The following is an 18,900-nucleotide window of genomic DNA, read 5'->3' on the forward strand; positions in this document are numbered from 1 at the left end:
CACTTGAAAAGAGACCAGATTGGACATGCATATGTTCTTCACATTAGTCTAATTCGATCTTGCAATGGCTTTACAAGAAAGATCGCAGCAAGGTGGAGAAAAGCACCAGACTGTTTATAAACAGGGTGCCTCTGGTATACAAATAGACTTGTTTCTTTCCCTCTTTTAGTTTAGTCATAAGCCACCTTGGTCAAAGCAAGTAAATTGAGGGCAGATTGTTTTCTAGTGCTTTGCAGATTGATTTTTTGTATGAAAGACTAAGTATCTGCACCTGAAGAAAACAAAAAATCAGAAAAGCTGACTAGATGCTGAAGAAATCTGAGATGCACGTAAGAATAAAAGAAGATATGCATTCTGCTGCTCAAGGCATTCTGGTGTACAACCTCTTCCTATTACAACATTGGAAAGAAACAAAATGCCCTCACATGCACAAATGGAAGATACATACACATAACACAAACAACCATGAGTTTGAAGTACCTCAAAAAGAGGGGACAGAAACTGCATAAAGACTTAGCATAGGGAGAGATGCAAGGTAGAGCAGGGAGCCCAGTCAACATACCTGGGAGACTGGGAAAATAGAAAATCTCACTTAAATCTACAGGCTGAAGGATTTGAGGGCATGATGGATCCCAAGTAAATGTGTTTAATTTCTCAGAAGGGTATTGGCCAAGAACTGTACCATTCAAGAGATCAAATTAGCCACTAAATCAAAGAGAGGACCTATCAGAAGGGAGAATGGAGAAGACCAGAAAACAGCAATGGACAGTTTCAAAGTGAGGGGAGAGTGGGAATAGAAGAAAAAAAATGTTTGTTCCTGAGTTCATTAAACCTCTCAATACACCATCACCACCTTTCTAAAAATCAGCATTTTTAAAAAAACAAAAATTAACACATTTATTTATATGCCGCCCCAAACCTATGTCCCTGGGGGGATTACAATAAAACAGCACAAACTGAAACAAAATTAAAACATTAAAATAATTTAAAATTTAATACAATGTTAAAAACTGTAAGTCTGATTAAAAACCTGGGTGAACAAATGTGTCTTAACTGCCTTCTTAAATGCTATCAGAGATGGGGAGGCTCTTATCTCAGCAGGGAGAGCATTCCAAAGCCTCCGAGGAGAAATGGAGAAGGCCCATCCCTGGCCCAGCCACCAGACGAACTGGTGGCAACTGCAGACGAACCTCTCCAGATGATCTCAATAGGTTGTGGAGCTCATGGCGAAGGAGACATTCTCTTAAATACCCATTCAAGCGACAGAGGAACACAAGCAGAAATGTGCCAATGAAGCCACACACTATCAAAAAAGCAAAATCACTCCAAAGGCCAAGGGTCTTTATCATACAACATATCTTACAGCTGCTTTGTTGGTGCCACATAATTCTACCAGGTGTTGGGGATGGTATTGTCATTAGCCTTTATTATTGCAGCCTATGAAGAGCTGTCAGGAGACAGTGCACTCCATATACCACACCTGCTCTTACTGATAGGTGTTGATTGCAGACAATCAACACCTGCACTGTATTACACTGCAGTGTAATTCATGCTGTGCATCTTTGTTTAAAATAAGCTTGATCTGGTAGCAAAGTCCAAATAGCAAATGAACATAAATTTGGCATTGTAATCAATATTATCATTCTTCATTTATCAATTATCACACGCAGAGAGAAACCTACTACGAGGAAAGCGAGGAGGGTTGTCATTGACATCTGTAAGGGTGACGGTGACAGAGGTGGTCCCGGACAGTCCGCCATTTTGACCAACCATATCCTTTGCTTGAATGACAAGTAGATATTGGTCTTTTGCTTCTCTGTCCATATTGGGAAGGGCAGTTTTGATAATACCTGGAATATGCCAAACAAACATACAATAAATAGTGATAACTGCAATCCACTTAAGAAGTATAGCAAGGGGAAAATATTAATATACCTTATCAGCAAGTTAGGAACACATGCAGAGGTATGGTGATGGAACTATAGGTTGCTTACCTGTAATTTTGGTTCTTCTAGTGGTCATCTGTCCTTTTACACAAATGGGCTATGCGCCTGCGCAGAGACCTCATCGGAACCTAACAAGCTCAGTTCTCCTGCTTTGGATGGGAACGCTGCCCCCAGCCGCTATATGCAGCTGCGCCACTCCTCATCCCCTCAGTCACCGAGTCAAGCTTCAGTAGACACCACAGGGAGGATGGGAGGGCATGTAAAAGGACAGATGACCACTAGAAGAACCAAAGTTACAAGTAAGCAACCTGTAGTTCTTCAACGTGGTCTCTGTCTTTTACACAAAAGGGCGCATAACAAGCTAGCACCCGAGGAGGGAAGAACAGAAACAAATATAATCTGCAAGAAGTATTTATTTCAAAAAACTGAAAATTGACTGCAGGACACTCCTGCCAAATACAGCATCATTCCGTGCCCTGGCATCAATAGCATAATGACGTCTAAATGAGTGGGGCAATGCCCAGGTAGCTGCCTGGCAGATAGTGTCCAATGGGACCGCATGATCAAAGGCGACAGAGGCTGCTACAGACCTAACTGAGTGCACCTAATGGTTGCAGGCAACTGCTTACAAACCAATGGATAGCAAAGCTAAATTGTAGAGACAATCCATCTAGACATGGATTGGGCAGACACTTGGACGCCTTTACATGGCCCACCATAATGAACAAACAGAGAAGGAGTTTTCCTCCACTCAGCTGACCTCTGAACACAGAAGGATAACTCCTTGCTAACGTCCAAACGATGCAACCTTTGCTCAGCATCTGAGGAAGGGTTCTGAAAAAAAACACAGATAAACTGAGTGGGGATGAATGATGAAACATAGAGATCACTTTAGGAAGAATCTGGCCTGAGCAAAACCTTGTCCTTGTGGAACTGAGGGTATGGTTGGTCAACCCTCAGGGCCCGCAACTCACTCATCCTCCTAGCGGAGGTAACAGCCTCCAGAAATGTGACCTTCCAGGTCAGGAGACGGGGTTCAATTGAGGCCAAAGGCTCAAAGGGGGGCTGTAACAAACCAGCCAAAACCACAGAGATCCCAGGCTAGTGACATGACAGGATCATCCAGAATAAACATGGAACAAACTCTTCAGAAAACTCTTAACTACCAGGTCTTTGAACCATGAAGCCCAGGTCATCAAGGAATGTGCCACAATGGCAGCCAAATGTACCTTAAGGGATGAAAGCTTTAAACCAGATTCCTTAAGGGACAACAGATATGTACATATATTCTGTACAGAAGGATTAAACACATCAAACTCATGCAAAGAAGCAAACGAACAGAAACGAGTCCACTTGTGATCATAGGACTTCTGCGTGGACTGCTTTCTAGCTGCAACCAAAACTTCCTTGAGTCTCAGTGGGAAGTCGGCAGGATCTTCCAGGCTGTCAGATGAAGGGGCTGAACATCCAGGTGGAGCAGCTGTCCCCGCTCCTGTGACAGCAGGTCTGGAAAGGTGGGAAGGTGCACCCAATCCATTGCCAGCCACCTCAGGGCAATCAGGGCCTCCTGGGCCACCATGGGGCTATCAAGATGTCCCTGACCCAATCCACCCTTAGTTTGTGCAGCACCCTCGGAATGAGAGGAAACGGAGGAAACATGTACAGTAGAGGGCCCATCCAAGATAGGATGAAGGAATCGCCTAGAGAGCCCTCCCCTTCCCCTCTCCTGGAGCAACAGAGGGCACATTGAACATTGTCCCGGGAAGCAGAAAGGTCCAGAGTTGGGACTCCACATTTTACTAATGTGTCCTTGAGAACACGTTGGTCCAAGGTCCACTCATGGGAGACCACTGTCATCCTGCTTCAGGTGTCCGTCTGGGCATTCAGGGAACCTTGTATATAGAGCGCCTGAGGCGACACCACATATGCCACGCATCAATGCCAAAGGTCCACAGACAGGAACAGAAGGCTCCTTGAAGACATGCCATCCTGTCGATTGACGTAGGCCTTTGCCGTTGGATTGTCCGTTTGTATCATCACTGAGCAACTCCCAATCATGGGCAAGAACCCTTTGAGAGCATTGAAAATGGTCAATAGCTCCAAATAATTGATGTGGTGGGTCCCTTTCTCTGGGGGACCTATGTCCACTCAGGCGAAATCCTTCCAGGTGCGCTCCCTAACCGAGCTCTGACATGTCAGTTGTAATGACGCACCGGGATCGAGGAGCCTGGAAGGGGGCACCGACGTTCAGATGTCAAAACTCGGCCAACCATGCTGCAGTTGCCCTCACCCAGTGAGGGGGCGTGCATTCCAAATAGCTCAAACCTGAAGGGGATCGAATACATCCAGGAACTACCTTTGAATAATGCACATCTGAAGGTGCGCTTGAGGCAGCATGTAAGTGGTGGCCACCATGTGCCCTAATAGGCACTGTACCGAGCACATAATCTGTGGGTCCCCAGCTAACAAAGTGATGGCCAGGAACGTTCAGATGGAGATTGCTGTTGAGAAGGGGTCTTCTGTGGTTGATAAGGGGACCACCTGGAAGTTTTCTGTAGTTTGATGGCCACGGGTGAATATGATATGGATTGTGCCATGCTCCTCAGCTTCTGAACCTTTTAGAGCATGTCATCCATTTGCTCTGCAAAGAGGCTACAGCCTTCAAAGGGCAGGTCCTCGACCCTAGCATGGGCCTCATAGTTCAGTCCAGACAAATGCAGCCAAGGATGTCATCTGAGTGCCACAGACGTGGCCATCACTTTGGCCGCGCATTCCATCGAGTGCCTAGCTGAGTAGAGCCCCTCTCTGGCTACCTGAATAGCCTTGTGTAGGAATACCTTAGCTAGATCCCACTTGTCCTGCAGCAGGAGGTCCAAAAATAGGCCCACTTTCTCCCACAGAAAGTATATAGCGGGTGTTATAGGCCTGATAATTGGCCACCCTCAAGTGTAGAGCTGAGGCCGAGTAAAGCCTTCTCCAAAAGGAGTCCAATTTTCTGCCCTCATTGATTGATTGATTGATTGATTTGATTGATTTGATTTATATATCGCCCTTCCAAAATGGCTCAGGGCGGTTTACAATTAAAACAAACCACTAAAACAATAAAAAGCTAAAACAAATTAAAAACAATATAAAAACGATCAACAACTTAAAAACATTTTAAAACAGCAATTAAACAATTCCAGTAATTAAAAGCCCGAAAATCGGGTTAGAATTTAAAAACCCTGGAAAGCCAGGCCAAACAAATATGTTTTAAGGGCTCTCCTGAAGGCTAATAAAGAATTCAAATTATGGATTTCTGCTGGAAGTGCATTCCACAGCCCCGGAGCAGCTATAGAGAAGGCCCGCCTCTGAGTCGCCACCAGACGAGCCGGTGGTAACTGGAGACGAACCTCCTCAGATGACCTTAATGTGCGGTGGGGATCACGCACTCCTCGTCACTCGATGCTGACTGGCTGTGACCCCTGGTCCTTTGCAGAGATGCCTCAATGACGATTGAATTAGGAGAGGAATGATGCTTTAGGAAGGCTGTATCATCCTGTAGTTGCACCCTATAAAAATTCTCCAAGTGCCTATTAGGCTGAGAAAGAGTTGCTGTTTTTTTCCAATGACCCCGCATGACCCCCAACAATGCCGAGTTGAGGGGTAAAGCAGATGGTACCTTGGCCTCTGCATCGATAAGGCTGAAAAATGGGTCCAGTTCCCCTTTCTGTTGCGTACCGAGGCTCACGCCTAGGGCTGAAGCCATGCAAGCCACATACACAGAGTACTGTTTAAGGTCCTCCAATGGGGAAATGGGCTGAGTCCGACTGCACGTCGAGCGGGGATGACCCTCGGGAAACACCTTCAAATTCCTGAGACTTAGAATCACTCTCATAGTCCAACTTGGGAGGAGCCAAAGAGTCCTGGGCTAAAGGCATCTCACCTGTAGGGGATCCTGGTTTGCTTCCTGGGTCATCTGGTACCAAAGCGGGAAGTTCTGCTGGCAGGTCCTGGACAGGCAAAGCAGCCTGTTGTAGCACGGGCGCTTAAGAGGGTGGTTCCCATCACTCCGTGAGGGGATGGGAAGCGGTGCAGCCGCATACAGCAGCTGGGGGTGGGATTCCCGCCCAAAGCAGGAGAATTGAGCTTGTTAGGTTCCGACGAGGTCTCTGCACAGGTGCATAGCCCATTTGTCAGAGACCACATTGAAGAACTGGTCCAACATCTCCATGGTCTCAATTCAGAAGATTTTATGCCTTACTATGATACATCTGAACTAGAAGCTAAACATGCAGTAATGTTAAAGTGTACCTAACTTTCTCTAGATTGTTTCCTATGCACTCAGAATGGACTATACATACACAATATGAACATATACATAGTGGTTAGGTTTGTGTAACTGAAATGGTACTTCCTTTATGAACTTGACATTCATATGCATATGAATTCATTATGTGACCCCATGTAGTCTCAAGTTTGTACAATCGAGCACACCTCCGGCATTCTGTTTCTATGCATTTCAGCTTCAGACAGGTATGTGGCATACTATATAATCACTGAAAACGAATAGCCGCACCAGGAAGCACTGAAAAAGCACAATATATTAATGCATATGCAATCAGGAGAGGCAGTTCCAACACATTTGAGTTCCAAGAATAAAAGTAGTCCTTTGTAGTTCCTGTAGATATTTTCTTCTAACTTTAATGGTGCAGGTCTTTTGCCTCTGGAAATTTCAAGTTAAAACAACTCTTCATCAGGAGCTCTATTTTTTAGTAATCTCTGAGGGGAAACCATCCCCTTGCTAACACTTGCATCATTGAATGCATGATTTGTCTCCATGCTACCACACTGCTGGGAATTTTTGGCAGTGGCCTGGAGGCAGGCAACATAATGGGCCTGGGTGTGCTGAAGAAATACACACAAATGTCTTGTCACATGGCACAGATGCTATACAGAAGAAATTTTTTTCTTTTTCATGATATGTATGAAGCTGTCCTATTCCAGTCCAGACAACTGGCTTATCTAGCTCAGTACCGTCTGCACTGTTTTGCATTCTGCCACTTCCCCAGTCAATACTGCAGTTCTCCAAGTTTCAGGAAGGGGTCTTTCTGAGCCTTAGGCATGGAAACCATGAGGACATGCACACCACCTCACTGGGGAGGGTGGGCGGGCTGTGGGGAACACAGCCTTTCCCAACAAATGAGCAGCTGCTGTTGAATTCTATGGCAGTTGCCCAGATGATCACCTACCAAAGTGAAGCCAATCATAGTTTCACTTAACCTCAGCTATATGGCAGATTAAAAACTTGGGCTTGCCATGGGGGCAGAGCCGGGATCAGGCTAGATCCCAGCACTTAACACACACATAACCTAGCCCAGGCTGGGCTGCCCTAGCCTGGGTTAAGCTGCATGTGTGAATACACTTCATGTATTTTTCCATGGGGCTACAGTACCACTCCCTCACCCAGAGAAGTCAGCCTCTCTTGCTCTCCTGGCCAACTACAACAACAAAAGGGTCAACTGGCCTCCCACTGGCAGCTACGGAGCAGCAAAGTGGTCTCCGGATTCTGAGAAGCCATCCTTCAGGCGTATAATCTTTGTCTCACATGGAAGCTTCTAGCTGGTTGCTTTAGCACATGACTAGAAATGCAGGAAGCTGTACCTGAAAAAAGATTGCCATGGTACAGGGACCTTATTATTATTATTAATTAGATTTCTATACTGCCCTTCCAAAATGGCTCAGGGAGGTTTACACAGAGAAATAATAAATAAATAATATGGATCCCTGTCCCCAAAGAGCTCACAGTCTAAAAATAAACATAAGATAGACATCAGCAACAGTCACTGGAGGTACTGTGCTGGGGATGGATAGGGCCAGTTATTCTTCCCCTGCTAAATAAAGAGAATCACCATGTTAAAAGATGCCTCTTTGCCAAGTTAGTAAGTTATGAGCTATTGGCATAGTTTACCATCTATTGGCATACTTTACCATCTATGATTCTAGACACCTGCCCTGTGAAAGGGATGGGGTGGGGCGGGGAGGACTGTTGAAACCATGGCATAGGTGTTGTGTGAGTTATGTGCACTGAATTTGCTAAGTGAGAAGACCTGAGGATCATAATAGTGAGGATCTGCTTCCAGTTATTCCATATATTTCCCACAGTCAATATGAGGACAAAAAAGGGATAATGTTCTGCACTTCCAAAAATGAATTTCTTAATGGTTCAAAACCATAAATGGCCAATGGATTCTTGTTGCTATTAATAAATAATTAATCAATCAATCATCGGAATTTATTAGTCCACTAACCATTTACACTATTAATAATCTTGTATCACATTATACATTTCAATGAAGCTATCTTTTACAAAAAGAACAATCATAATTTCTAAAGCACTCACTGTAATTAGGAAGCCTTGATGTAGTAATTGAAACTGTGCTATCTGAAATAGTTTTACAGTTTTATCCATTTGGCCATCTCCTTGCTATTTGTAATTATGCTTTGAAATTTGAAGGGAAAATATGTGGGGGGGGGAGTAGCTCTTTGCTATTCTGCTGTGTAGTAGATAAGTATCAAATAAATAAATATTCTTCCTCAAGTCACAAAGGCTTTATGACTATGTTGTGCTTTTAATGCAGTACAGCTGCCAACTCTTGATTTCCAGGGAGAAAGACTTTGAGTCCATCACTGCTACATGCTATCAGCAAAGGAAACATAAAATACATGGATAACTGAGAGGTGCACTGGGGCCTTTATATCTCCATCTGATATTTTAAAATGCTTTAGTTTCAGTTTCATTTATTTCCTCTTCTTTTTAATCTAGAGCATCCCATTAATCTTCCCTGTGCTGAAAGGCTTGATTTTACAAAAAAGATTCAATGGTTTATATCATCCATTCTAAAAAGGTATACAAGGTGTGCAATTTCACAATGTATTTCTAAATGGTTTTAAAATACTAATAATTCTGCCCTTTTCTGAACTGAATTCTGATCTTACACACATCTATGGGATATTTCCTTTCATGCAGATAGTTGCTTGTTTCTTTGGCTTATTTTATTGCAAGTTACTGCCAAGTTCACCATACAGATATGAAGGAGAACATGATCTCCTGAAAGAAGGGCCAGGAGTACTGGATTAAAACTTCATGGAAAGATAGTCGTAGGACTAAAATTAGTGGACCCATCATCATCATTATCATCATCATCATCATCATCATCATCATCATCATCAATTTTATTACAGCCATTGGCCAGCAAAAATAGAACAAATATGTCCAATACAACAATCAATAAACAATGCTAAAACACAATAAAACAAAATACAATCACTCATAATAAATTACTTTAAAACAATAAACAGCTCTCGCAATTAAGCGCTTAATAGGGACCTTAACCTAATGGCAATGTAGAAAAATTTAGCTACAATTTTTGTAATCTCAGGGCTTGAATCCACAAGACAGTAATATGTATAAAAGAGCTCACACCTTCCAGGAAATTTGAGTAACAGAGGGAAAATAAGTTCTTCTCTGGCATCCCGATTCCCGATACAAAGAGCAATATAACAAAACATGGGTGACAGTTTCCAGGAGGCCAGCACCACAAGGGCAAAAAGCCATTACAGGATGATCTTTAGCAAACCTCTATTCCAAAAGAGAAGAGGGCAACACGTTAAACCGGGCCCGAGCAAATGAAACCCGAAATTTAGAAAAATGCAGCGCTGTTAAATAATTAGCACCTCCATCTCCCCAAGGTGGCAAAATCTCAAAATGTAAAGGGGAGCAAGTCCTATTGGCCGAAGACATACGTTCCTGCCATTCAATATCGTGCAACCAGAGAAATAATATTTCCTTCACCTTAATTTTATTCCCAAGTAAGAAGTTCTGAAGGGGAAAGGCCCAGGTGCATAATTTTGTTATTTACGTATGTTAGCCAAGGGTTAGGATAAGAATCCACCCATAAATACTGGAAAAAAGAAAAATCCTGAATCTCTGAACAAAGTTTACTCCATCTAGCAAAAGCAAGCTCCCAGGCTTTACAGACTATGGAGAAAGACCCAGATTCCAAGCATAGAACAGAGTAAGACACACACCTAGGCATTGCAAAGAATCCTCTTTAACAAATAGACTCTACTGTCTCCAGTTCAGCTGTGACTCCCTGGATCCATAACGGGACTCCAAAAAGTAATTGGGCCACAATCTTAGCACGAAACACCTGGAGTGCCATGGGAACAAACTGATCCCCTTTAGAGTAATAAAATCACAAAAAGGCACTGAGAGTATTGAGGGCTATATGAACTGAAGACAGCCTATGGGTTTTCCAATTTAGATTATACTGAAATAATATGCCTAGATTTTTATAGCTGTAAACCTGCTCAATGCGGCTCTGATTTATTACCCATTTATAAAATTTCCTGGATTTAGAGAAAACCAGGACTTTTTTTTTCCTCTTGTAATTAACTGTTAGTTTGTCATCATTACAGTAGCCGGCAAAAGCGCGCAACAGTCTTTGCAGACCTAATCTGGACTGATAGCACAGCTGCATCGAGTGGACCCAAAATGCCTCTAGCCATACTGCTCCTCTTCATCAGGTACAACATTTAACTCCAGCAAAGTGAAAGTGGCAAAAGCACTTTTAAGCCTCAGGATATATGCCATGCTATGGAAGAATGGCAAGCACTTTTCACCTTAGCTGCTATTACTATGACAAAGATGATGAGGAATATGTATATACCACTATTCAATCCAAGTTCTCAAAGCTGTTTACATAGAAAAATAAATAATATATAAATAAGATGGTCCCCCGTTCCCTCATGATCTAAAAAGAAACATAAGGCACATACCAGCAAGAGCCACTGGAGGTATGCTGTGCTGAGATTGGATAGAAGGAGATTGCGTGAACATCTGCTTCCTTTCCCTCACAGACTTGTGGCTAGGGATGTTCACAAATCATAACTGGAAGAGTGATTTGCAAAACAGCCTTGGCACTTTTAAAAGGGAAGAGAGCAGGTCCATACCGCTACTCCACCACTTGCTGCAGCTTCCTGAATCAGCATAAGAACAGCCCTGCTGGATCAGGCCCAAGGCCCATCTAGTCCAGCATCTTGTTTCACACAGTGGATCATCAGATATCGCTGGAAGCATACAGGCAGGAGTTGAGGGCATACCTTATCTCCTGCTGTTACTCCCCTGCAACTGGTACTCAGAGGCATCCTGCCTTTGAGGCTGGAGGAGGCCTATAGCCCTCCAACTAGCAGCTGTTGATAGACCTCACTCTCCTCAGCTACCATCATGCACCAGCAGTGCTCCCCGCAGCCGCTGTCATATGAGGGTAGTTGGGGGAAGCACCACTGATACAGGAAGCTGTGGCGAGCAGTGGAGGAGCAGGTATGGACCTGCTCTCCTTCCTTTTAAAAGTGCCGGGGTTGTGCTGTGAATCGCTCTTCAAATCGCAATTCATGCACATTCTTACTCTTGGCACCTCCCTAATTAGAAAAAAAGCACACAGCTCCCTCCTCCTCAGTGTCTCCCTTCATTTGTCTTCTGTAGGTAGCTCTCTTGCCACACCCACTCTTTGCCTTGGTCCAGGTTATATCCTTCGTTAAAAGCATAAACAAAAAGTTTTCACCAGCAAATGAATATACTGTACTGCATTCCTCCACGTAAACAAAACATAAGGCCCTTACAAATACAGGGAAGAAATCCTTAGAGTGTTCTTCCAGGGGACAGTACTGTAGCAGACAGAGGCCTCTATTTTCTAAGGAAAACAAGACAGGTGGACCTAGGGAACAGCACTGCGTCAGACAGAGACCTCCATTTTCAGTTGATACTGCATGCGAAGCAATAATGACTTATTCCTCCAACCTAAGACTGATGTCTTAATTAAACAAGTGCAGGGATTTACCTGAATACATCACGCCTTCCTCATGTTTTGTAGGTTTGGGGAGATGTTTGTGGGAAGAAAGTGACTAAATATTCTGGGGACCATTCTGAATATACATTCAATGATAATTTCAGCTGAAGAAGTGATGTGTGTGTAGCTCTGAAGCAGCACTCAGTGTGTGTTGGGAAGGGAACATGAATACAATCTTCTTCTTCTTTTTGCAAATAGTGTACATACCCAAGAGATGCACATATCAGGTGGTATATAAATATGAGAAATAAAAATAAATCTCTTCATAGAAGCAATTCAAATACTGGGAGTTTGCAGTCATTTTAGCTGCAATGGCAAATAAGGATTGTTTTTGTTTCCCCAAATGCCATAAGATAGGGGAAGAATTTCACTTCTGAGACAGAGAACTACTATCAAACTGATAATAGGAAGGAACCAGAAAGCAGACAGGTTCCAGTGAAAACTGTAATATGCAAATATTGTATCTCAGACAGACCATAAGGATGGGAAAACAAACAGCTCTCAAAAAAGATAAAAGTGAGCAAACCCTTAGGATATTATGAAGATGAAAAATGTCTCAGGAAACCTGAGGGGGTGGTGATAAATATGGCAGTGGTGATGAGAATGAATACAGAAATTAGTGATATCACAACAAGAAAAAGGTTAGAAATGAATGAAAACAATTTCAAGTATTTACATGTTTCAAATATATGCTTGTTATTACAGAATCAAACACGTTTCTGGTATGCGGAAACCAGAACATTAAAATCAGAGATGAACAAGTTTCTGCAGAATTGCCTCAGGGAGACTCAGAAATAAACAGTTATTTCCCCCAAAATTGGAAATAACTTATAAACTCATCTGAGATAATCTGAGGTTTGATAACACTGCCACCAAGCAAAACAAGGGAGATATGTCTCTCTTGCTTATCTAAGAGGCTTGTTTCATGGTGTGTAAAGCAGTGAGGAAAGGCAACTCACCACAGGAGATGCCTTGCTCTGTAGGGATCTCTGTGAGGGATTTCCCCCCCCCTTCACCTTCCCTATTTTCCAAAGTTCACCACTGACAAAATCTCAGAGAAAACTGAGAAAATCTCCACCACTCTACAAGCCTAGTTTTAAGGGGGTGCACCTGAAAAATGTGTGGGAGAGGAAACTCAGCACCTCAGCATCGGTCACTCAAAGCTAGAGGGTCCCAGGTGGGGGTTGTCCTTCCTTTGGTTACCATTGTTTTACAGGGTGCATCCCTTCAAAAGATCCTATTCAGCACCAATGTAATACAAAAGAGCCAGCACATTAATAGGAGCAAAAACCCCAGCTTCTTCTCTTTTTACATTTTATGCTCAGCAGAGAAGAATTTGGAGGCTTGTAAATATTACCTACTATCGGATGCAAGCTTTAATAAGTCCCTGAAATTTGTTTTCAAGCCTGGCTCAGGCTTTCACGGGCTTTCCTAGCATCCCAAACCAAGTATTCTTCACTAGTACAAATCTAATATAATTCAGGATATAAAGCCCACGTATCCAAGCTTGGCTGTGATCCACGTATGCCGTTTATGTGTGGGCAAGAGAACTACACCGACAGCCAGAACCTGCTTTGATTTCAATCCCTCTGCATCAGCTATGACTACCCAAAAGGCAAGCTGCTTTTTAAAATGATCATCAGCTTGCACTTAAACAGGGAGAGCTGCTACAGGGGAGACTTCAAATGAAAGCTCCGGATGCATGCACAGTTGGTTGGTTCATATTTATAGGGACTGTTTTTCAATCTATTCCAGCATTCTTTTTTCAACAGTCGCCAGACAGATAAAGTTGAAAGCTCATAACTACTGATTTTGCAGAGACTGCTATTTCAGAGGTTGGAAATAGAAATTCAGGAGCTTGTAATGCTACTCTCAAATGAGCATCGCAGTGGAAGCAAGATACACAAGAGGAGGGAGAATTGGGAGAGAGGTCTCTCCGCCAGATGGCATGCTGGTACACACGGTGACAAGCCATGAGTTGATTGAGTGATTGATTAAGTGGCATAAAGTCAGTGTCGACTCTTAGTGACCACAAAGATAGATTCTCTCCAGGATGATCTGTCTTCAACTTGGCATTAAGGTCTCTCAGTGCTGCATTCATTGCTGTCATAATCGAGTCCATTCACCTTGCTGCTGGTCATCCTCTTCTTCTTTCCTTCAACTTTCCCCAGCATTATGGACTTCCTAAGGGAGCTGGATCTTTGCATAATGTGTCCAAAGTATGTTAGTTTAAACCTGGTCATTTGTGCCTCGAATGAAAATTCTGGATTGATTTGTTCTATGATCCATTTGTTTTCTTTTCCTGGCTATCCATGGTATCCTCAAAAGTCTTCTCCAGCACCAAAGTTCAAAAACATCAACACTTCTTCTGTCCTGCTTCTTCAAAATCAAGCTTTCACATCCATAGAATGTCATGGGAAAAACCACTGTCCAAACGATTCTAATCTTTGTAGGTGTAGACACGTCATGGCATCTAAATATCCTTTCCAAGGCCTTCATTGCAATGAAGGCCTTGGAAGCCATGAGTAGCTTCACTGAAATGTAGTTTTCTCAAGGGCTACTGCAATATCAATAGATGGATAGGCAGATGGGTAGCAGGAAGGGTGCCTGGATGATCACGTCATGGCATCTAAATATCCTTTCCAAGGCCTTCATTGCAATGAAGTCCTTGGAAGCCATGAGTAGCTTCATTGAAATGTAGTTTTCTCAATGGCTACTGCAATATCAATAGATGGATAGGCAGATGGGTAGCAGGAAGGGTGCCTAGATGATCATAGGGGTGACTTAATTCCAAATTTGGATTGACAAGCCAAGATGTTCCTTGATTTGGGCGGATGTTGCCTGGCTTACTTATGAACCCATCCACTGAGATCAGAGAAAGGTTGTCCTTCACTCTTATGTGTAGGGACAAGACATGTATGGGAACAGTTTTCAAACAGGGGTTGGATTGATATATATCAGGGATTCTGTAGCAGTTCCCTGTACTGAACAGGAGGTTGGACTAGAACACCTCAAAGATCCTTCCTAACTCTAAAATTCTATTATCCCTCTTTAATCCTGACAACAACCCTACAAGGTAGGTTGTCTGAAAGCACATCACTGGTGCACAATCACATGGTGATTAGCTTCATGGCTGAGAAGGGGATTTGGACTTGGGTTCCAACCTTATCTTTGAAACTTCCCATTCTCATTCATGGCAACAAGTGTGGTTGTGAAGACACTGGACACATCCAGTAACTCTAGATAAGCTCATGTTCACTGAGGTCTTACTGAGGTCTTACTGCAGAGCAGAACCGAATGGGCACTCGGCACATGCCCAGAGTCACTGAGATTAATGAGCAGGAGACATACAAAGTAAATGTCACAGAGGATGACATTCAATCAACACTGACAGGAGGACAGAGGTGGGGGTATTGAAAAGGTGTTAATCAGTCTTTTTTGTTGTGCAAAATCAACTCCTCAGATTAAGAGCAAGGTTTGAAATTCCTGCAAGTAGAGTACAGAAGAAGGGCTTTCTGCTTTCCTTACCTGGGAAAATGTGTGTTTTGTTCATGAATTGCTTTATACAATAAAATAGAATCTATCAGCAGTTTGTTGATTGATCTATTTGCCTTATTAAAAAAACACAAACCCATAAAGTCTTTATTTCTCTTAATTGTGGCCAACCACCATTGTTTTTTTGTCATTTTTTCTCTGGAATGAATGGGATGCTGGGTGAAAATGTTATGTCCAGAAACCTAGCATATTTATTTATTTTATTTTTATCCCGCTTTTCCTATAGATGAGCCAGCTGATGAAACAAAACTGAACCTCATGACGTTTTCAAGAATAAGGACTGCCTACACATTTGACAGAATATTCCCTCCCCACATTTAACCTCAGAGAATTTCAGAGAACTGGAGGGACATATTTTGTCCAAGCCTAGTAGGGACTATTGTGATTGCCATCTCTTGTTTGATGTCACTACTTGGTAGCCAGAGGTGAATTATGTCTGAACATGAAGGGTTTTAGATACCACATTTATACAGGTACCACATTTATTACTAGACAAGTGTATCCATGATGCCACTGGATTACAACCTGTGTTTGAAGTTTAGGGTTTAGCTAAAATCAAAATAAAGTCTACATCCATCAATATTACTCTGATACTCTAGAGTTCCTTTTGGGTTTGATTTCTTAAGCAGAGAAATGCTTCCCCTTTAGATATGGGAAGCATGAAAGCATTTACCTGTTTTTGGCTCCACAGAAAAATAAGGCTGTCCTTGTAGAATACTGTAGACCACTCTGGCGCTGTTGCCGTATGTAGGGTCATCTGCATCAGTAGCTGTTACTTGTACCACTGAGGTTCCTATAAGAAGTAATAATAACTTCTTTAACTATTGCAGTCTAGAATATTATTCAAGTAGCAAAACACACACACACACACCATGTTTCTCTGGATCTGGGCAAAGCTTTCAAAACAGACGGAATAAGTATACTTGGCATTTATATCATACTTTTCAGTGTTCAACACCTCATATAATTTGTATTGCAATTCCTTCCAATAACCTTGAAAGGAAGGTATGGCTATTTTTCCATACTGCGGACAAGGGGGTTAGGACTGAAAAGGCAGAATGTCTGAAACTACCTATTTGCACAATAAGTGCAATTTAACTGTAAACTTGCAGATTTATAGATCAGTCTCTTAACTGCTCTGCACCACCAGCAATCCATACCAATAAAGATGCCTGCCACCTCTATTAGTAACTGTGAGGAAACTTTATATCCTGCAAGCTATGAAATGCCAAGATAATTTGGGGCTTCTTTATGGTTCCCCCTCTTCATCCTTAGTTTCTTCACATTCTTGTATAAATCTATCTCTAACTTTTTCCTCAATTGCATGGTATATTAGTTCTTTTTGCCAAAACTGATGAACCTCACACCTCTGCTTCAACTCCTTATTCATGCATCATGTGACACTCATAATGTCATAGATATTTTGGTGCGTGCAGTGAACACCATAATGCCTACACCCATATATAAAAACAGCAGGAACTCCTAGACTTGACAACACTTCCTTCTGACTGGAGGCCTGGCATTATAGTGTGGGTGCTTCCAAACAAGCTTCCTTCACCAGTTCCTGCTTTCCATAACATGTCAGTCAGTTCCTGCTGGGTTATCTGCCTCACTGCAGTATTCTTTGCCTTTCTGTGGTCTGTCAGACATTCGAAGGAATGTTGTGTGTGTTGGGATTTTGCCATGAACACTGTCTCAGTTTTTTGTATGGGGCATGTTTCTCTCTGTCTCTATGAACTGACTTGGGGGTGGATTCACGGTTTGTCTGTTTGTCTGTTTCTTACTTATTACCTGGAATTCAAACGGAGAGGTTCTCTTTCTCTCTGCATAAGAGACTGTTTGAGGCAGTTCCCATGATCAGTGGGAACCACCAAGATGGGGTTTGCGAGGAGAACAGGCTTAGCCCGCTCTCCTCGCAGACGTGCGTAGGGCATGCTGGAGAGACTTCCGAGCCAGGAGGCTTCATTTAGCCTCCTTGCCGGGGGTCTCCTCATGAGCTGCTGCGGCGTGGAGCCATGCCACAGCAACTCACAATTTAAAAAGCCAGGTTAGCGGAGCGCTTGCTCTGCTAACCTTGGCTAAGGAGAGGGGTATTCAAGCAGGTGACCTTCTTGAGAACAACTGGGCTTGGCTGCGAGCCCAGCGGTTCTCATGGGCATACAAAATAGGGCTAGTCTCCCTTAGCCCAATTTGGTATGACCGTGAGAATAGCCTCTTTGATTATTGTTTTCTTAGCCTATGTTTAGTTAATAATAAATAAATATCAAACTCTTGATTCCCAGTTAAAGTTGGCTTCTTGTTCAATTACTTATAGAGGATAAGTAATTACTCTGCAACATTGGGTTATGGACCCAGTTGTGAAACAATAAGTTGTGAGATAACAAAGAGTTTGTAGGCAATAAAGCTAGACAAGATGATTACTTTTGTATCTGTAGGGAGGCATCCCACTGTTGAACTGCTCAATGAAACAAATGACAGAAAATGGTCCTTCAGAGTGAAGATGTTGCTGAATACACTTGGACTATCTTATGTTCTGGAAGAAAAGCTACAGAATACTTGATCCTAGCAAAGAGATTGTTAAATTTTACAGGGCTATGTATTTTGATGAGAGGCAAAAGTCAAATGCCTATGTGATATCTGACTGTGACCTGGCGTTTCCAATAAGTGAAGAGGCTGAACAGCAAACACCGCAGCAAAATAAAGAAGTAATTATAGGCTTTGATATAATAGAGAGGTCCAATCAAGGAGGGGAGATTGAGATGGAACCAGAGAGATGCACACAAGAAGGAACGATTGAGATGGAACAAGAAGTGAGATGCTCAAGCAGAATCAATAAAGGGATTCCACCTAAAAGACTGTCACTGGCAGCTGAAGAAGAGAAAATGCCAGAACCTGCAGATTGGCACAAAATTGAAAGCATATCTGATTCAGAGACAGACAAATGGCTGCAGGCACCATAAGAAGAAATTACTTCACTTTATAAGACAATAACGTGGGACTCGGAATTCAAGAATGAGACAATGAAAATTGGGATGTTGGGATTTTGCTACAGACATTGAAACTATTCTTACAATAACCAGAAAGTGGGCTAAGGGAGCCTAGACCGCTTCCTGGTGGTTGTCGCAACCACCAGGCTCGCGGGCGAGCCCGGTGGTTCCAAGGCAGCTAGCCCGCCTAATTCCTCCTCCTCTTAAAAGAAGTTTACAGAGCGAGTGCTCCGTTAACCTTGTTTTTCTGCTCATGTGCCACCGCGGCATATGGTGACACACAAGTAGACCCTCAACCAGGAGGCTACAAGCAGCCTCCTGGGCTCACGGGTCCCCCCAGAATGCCCCACACACTCGCACAGGGCATTCTAGGACTTCCTGCAGCCCCTACTGGCTCCGTGATGGAGCGGGTAGTTTTGTGGGCGGCCGATCCAGTCGACCAGTTTGATTGTCTGTAGGGAGAGCGGGCTAAGCCCTCTCTTCCTGCCAAACCCTGTCTGGCACGTCACATGGGTTGTGTGA

The 18,900-nt window shown here is 43.0% G+C and overlaps 1 protein-coding gene across 2 annotated transcripts in view; it reads right to left on the bottom strand.

The window, feature by feature from the left end:
- Positions 1-18,900, bottom strand: part of LOC128324589 (cadherin-7) — a 190,005-nt gene that overhangs the window by 65,686 nt on the left and 105,419 nt on the right. For both annotated transcript variants that reach the window (XM_053249330.1, XM_053249331.1), the window contains exons 4-5: positions 16,065-16,184; positions 1,683-1,850 (exon numbers count right to left, since the gene is read on the bottom strand). In XM_053249330.1, coding sequence (XP_053105305.1) covers positions 1,683-1,850; positions 16,065-16,184 — 288 coding nt within the window. The remainder of the gene's footprint in view (positions 1-1,682; positions 1,851-16,064; positions 16,185-18,900) is intronic.

The sequence above is a fragment of the Hemicordylus capensis genome, chromosome 4 (assembly GCF_027244095.1).
Source record: "Hemicordylus capensis ecotype Gifberg chromosome 4, rHemCap1.1.pri, whole genome shotgun sequence".
NCBI lineage: Eukaryota > Metazoa > Chordata > Lepidosauria > Squamata > Cordylidae > Hemicordylus > Hemicordylus capensis.